The 4,590-nt window shown below is 59.2% G+C and overlaps 1 protein-coding gene across 2 annotated transcripts in view; it reads right to left on the bottom strand.

The window, feature by feature from the left end:
- ATXN10 (ataxin 10) overlaps window positions 1–4,590 on the bottom strand; it is an 85,353-nt gene that overhangs the window by 38,829 nt on the left and 41,934 nt on the right. For both annotated transcript variants that reach the window (XM_027854286.1, XM_027854285.1), the window contains exon 9: window positions 3,941–4,110. In XM_027854286.1, coding sequence (XP_027710087.1) covers window positions 3,941–4,110 — 170 coding nt within the window. The remainder of the gene's footprint in view (window positions 1–3,940; window positions 4,111–4,590) is intronic.

Here is a 4,590-nt window from a genome sequence, read left to right as displayed (position 1 = left end):
CCCTCTTGCACACGCGCTCTCTTGCTCACATGCTCTCTTGCAGATCCATAGCAGGAGCCTGAGAAGCCCTCGCTCTCTCACCTGCTCCCTTGCTCAGACCACACTCTGGAGGAGCCTCCTCTACACAAAATTAAGTTGCAGCAGAGCAAGACCAGCTAGCTAGGTTTCTTAAAGCAGCAACTTTAATTGTTAATGAAAAATAAAAAGCCCTCGTCTGGGGCCCCTCTGATCAGCCTCACTGTGGCTGCCGCTAGCAGAATGCCAAGGGTGCGCCAAGATCAAAGCGGTTTGGGTGGCTGACGGATAGCTCTGTCGTCCATCCACTGCAGCATTCCTGAAGAAGACGGGCCCCTCTTCCCAGCCGCGGAGGAGCCCGACAACCCGTCAGAGGCTTTCAGCATCTGGAGAGGGGGGAAACGCTCCTGGGCCCGGCCAGCGCCCCCTGAACGGCACTTGCCACGGCTCCAGGGCTCACGCCCAAGGACAGACCTCTCCCCAGACAGGCCCAGGCCCCTGCTCCAGCACCTCCTCCTCCTGACCAGCGAATGGGCCAGCACTGAGCCTGCCACCCCGGCCCATGGAGAGTGACCGGGCCTTGCATCGGGGACGCGGTACCCAGGGTCCCATGGCCGGCATCTTTCCTCTGCCCTCCTATGGGCTGTGCCACTGACCGGTGATGGGACCTCCTGAAGGTGAAGTATCCCCGCTAGTCCATGCAGTGACTCACCAGCTACCCACCACTGTTGGCTGGGCGGAAGCTGCTTCTCTCCCCAACGCAGCATGCTGCCTGCAAAGACCTGGGTTCGAGGCTGAGCTCTGCTATGTACTGACCCATCTGGAACCTGGAGATAACAAGGATTCTACCCCAAGCTCGACTGGCCTGTTGGATGGAAAGCCTCTGCTGACTACAAAGGAGGCGCCACAGGAAGGGGCAGCAGCAGCCCAAGGCCCACCGGAGGGTGGGGGGCATTTCTAAGAGATTCTGGGCAAATCCTCTGTCCAGTGTCTCAGTCTCCCCATCTGAAAAATGGAGATAGATTATGGCTCTGACCAATGTGAGCATCCAGCAGACTGCCTCAGCTCCAAACCGGATGGCAGGAATACGCAAGACAACCCAGAAACTGCCACCCCCGCTCTGCCAGTGGAGACGCCACGACTCATCCTGGACGACGCTGCTCCACGACCACCAAAGAATTTGGGCAGCGCGGGGCTCTCCCCAGCGGGGAGCCATGCCGAGGCGGCCCGGGGACAGCCCGAGCCCATGAGGGCAGGGAGCTGGCCGGGGCAGCCCAGGGGACGGCCCCAGCCCGTCGGGGGGAGGAGCCGGCCGGGGCCACCCCGACCCAGCAGGGCAGAGAGCAGCCTCACCCCCGAGGGGCAACGCAGCCAGCCGTGGTCCATGTCCTCTGGACAGGAATTTTAATTTCATTTACTGTAACAGGAACTGTGAGGTAAGGAGACACACGGTGACAGCTTGATTTATGAATTCTAACATACTTCTTGAACTAGGATTACATGACAAAGAAATGGAATTTGCAGCAAGCCAAATCATGCCTGTACATCCAGCCTCCCAAGCGATAAGCTGAGGCTCTGACAGAGGAAGAGCCTGAGGTCCAACAGAGACAGAGCGCACCAGCTCAGAGAGAAGCCACCCCCTCACCCCCGCCTGCCGGCACCAGGGGAGCTGGCCGAGGACCGGCTGCACAGCCCCCGAGGAGGCACCTGGCCAGAGGGAATCTTGTCTGAGCCGACGTCTGCTTCCCCCAGCTGCTCTGAAAGGCTCCAGAGATGGAGAGCTCACTACCTCCGGAGTCTGCCAGCGTCGCACCCAACCCCTGACTCTAAACCTCTCCCCGCTGGAGGGCAGCTAGCCTTCCCTTGACCAAGACCGTTTATGAGGACGGCTGCCAACCCCCACCAACCAAGGTGGGTGGCCCAGAGGCACACGAGCAGACGGAGCCCACCCTCGGGGCAGCCGTGCCTGGCCCCAGACGCCCAGGGCAGGGCAGAGAGGAAGTGCAGGCCGCAGCCTCCAGATGCTCAGCCTGAAATCGCCAGCAGGGCTCAGAACCCCTGCCCCTGCACGCTCCTGTCCACACGTGCTCTCAAATGCACTCCTACGCACACTCGCTTGTACACGACCGTGACGCCACATTTGTATAGTCACAATCCACAGCAGCACACGCCCTCACACTCTCACACGTACACTCACACATACACACTCACATGTGCTCGTGCACATGCTCCCATGCACTTACACCCACCTATACACACACACGCACACACACACTCATTCACATATGCTCATTTGCACAAGCACACATGCACACTCATGCTCTCAGGAGCACGTTGCATATATACACACACATGCACACTCATACTCTCATGAGCACGCGTGCACACATACACACACACATGCACTCCCACACTCACATATGCTCATTTGCACACACACACACTCATACTCTCAGAAGCATGTTGCACACATACACACACATGCACACGCAATACTCTCATGAGCACATGTACACACATACCTACACGCTCATTTACACATGCACACACATACATACGCTCATTTACACATGCACGCACACATACATACACATGGACTCTCACACTCATACACATATGCACACACACGCACACTCACATACTCTCACGAGCACACACACACACACAAGAGACCTCCTGGACCCCTCCATCTGACTGCTCCTTTTCCTCCTCTCCCCGGATCTCCCTCACTCTCCCTGCCTTCCACCGTGTTTCTTCGGTGATGCTCTGGGCCCAGAAGGCTGTTAAGGCCCTCAGGCAGCAGGGGCAGCCTCTGTGGTCATGGCTGGGCTCCCAAGGCCTCGGGACACTCATCATAGGCTACGGGAGGGATGACTTAGGAGGCCACTGCCCACCGACGCCTGATTCAGCCCTACCGTAGCCACCATGCCCTGGTGGACAGGGAAATTCCAGAAGACACCAACCGCCAGTCTGGCTGCAGCCTGCCTTTGGGGAGCCCAATGACCGTGACCCTGACTCTGCAGAGGCCCAGAGAGGGCAAGAGCCTTGCCCGAGGCTGGGCAGTCAGTAAGTGCCAAGAGTAAATGGATGAATTGAGACATGTTGCAACTGAGCAAACAATGACTGTCAGTTCAGCGAAGCCTCCCTCAGCCCCAGGGCTAGCAACTCTGTGACCTCCTCAGTGTCAGCCTGCCCTCCACTGATACAGATCACGGCCCCTCCAGCCTTGGCTGCTGAGCTGTGTCTATGTCCTCTGTTGGAGGCCGGGGGCCTCATCCCTACCAACAAGGGGGGACACTGAGATCCAGCCAGGAGCAAACCCAATGACCGCGATTGTGCATCAGTCATGGGTGGGCCGGCTGTCCCTCCCACGTGCCTCCAGGCCCTGGCTGCTCCTGGGCTCAGGAGGAGGGTCCAGCTGGGGAGGCTTTCCCAGAGTCCCAGTGGGGCAGAACCCTGTGGTTGTGGGCCCAAGCAGTACTATCGGAAGAAAAGTGCAAAAGGCACCTGGGTGCATTCTCTCCGACACACCCTGGCTAGGAGAACCCACTGGGTGCCCAGAGAACTCTCCCAGAGGATTTGGCCACACAGCAGGTGCTACCGGGCACTGGCCGAGGGAGCTGTCCCACTGGGAGGTCCCTGCGCCAATGCTGTCATGGCAGCCAGCGCACTCCCTGGCAGGCAGAGCCCCTGGGAAAGCCCCAGATGCAGGGCCCGGAGGAAGCTCGGGGGGTCTCCTCTGTCCATTGTGAGGCCCAGAGAGGGGAAGGGAACGTCCGACGTCAGCCCTCAGTCCTCTGGCTCCCACTCTGGGCCACCCCCTCGGGCACACGGCTAAAGCCAGGTACGGGCACTAAGACTCCGAGACAAATGCGCAGCCGCCCTCTGCGGCCTCCAGGACATGCCTGGCCCCAGGCGAGCCTACCTTGTCTTGGTTTTTCCCATTCTTGTAGCACAGGTTCCCAATCAAGCGAACGAGGTGGGACTTGAAGCCCACGGCAGGGTTGGAGATGTCCCCGTCGCCTCGCATACAAGACGCGGCCGTGAAGACGTTTCGTGACTGCTTCCCGGCCAAGTGAGCCAGCTGCAAGATCTCTGTTGAGAAGGGAACAAGACGCCTGTCAGAGACAAGGCCAGCAGACGGGGCGCCCCCAAGGTGGCGGAAGGACAGAAGGTGTGGAGCCGAAGGGGCGTGATCAGCCAGCCCAGGGCCATCATGGCAGAGGCCGGACGGAGGGGAGCTCCTGCAACAGCCGCTGGACCTTGGGGGGGAGCCAAGGACCCAGCCCTGGGACGTGTCTCAAACCAGAAAGGTACTGCGCAAGGAAAAGGAGCTTGGCCCTGACTGAACATCCAGCCGGGTTCCAAGGCAATGTACGAGGATCCCTGGATAAACCTCATACAGTTATGGGAAAACATGAGGAAGGATCTCCAAAAAGACGTAACAGAAATGGCACTAAATACGGAGGAATGGCTCTGGCTGTCCTCACACACTCAGTAGGCCCACGTGGCTCTGGCTGTCCTCACACACACAGTAGGCCCACATGGCTGTGGCTATCCTCACACACAGTAGGC

The sequence above is a fragment of the Vombatus ursinus genome, unplaced genomic scaffold (assembly GCF_900497805.2).
Source record: "Vombatus ursinus unplaced genomic scaffold, bare-nosed wombat genome assembly UNPS02010394.1, whole genome shotgun sequence".
Classification (NCBI taxonomy): Eukaryota; Metazoa; Chordata; class Mammalia; order Diprotodontia; family Vombatidae; genus Vombatus; species Vombatus ursinus.
This window is presented reverse-complemented; position numbering and strand designations above follow the sequence as displayed.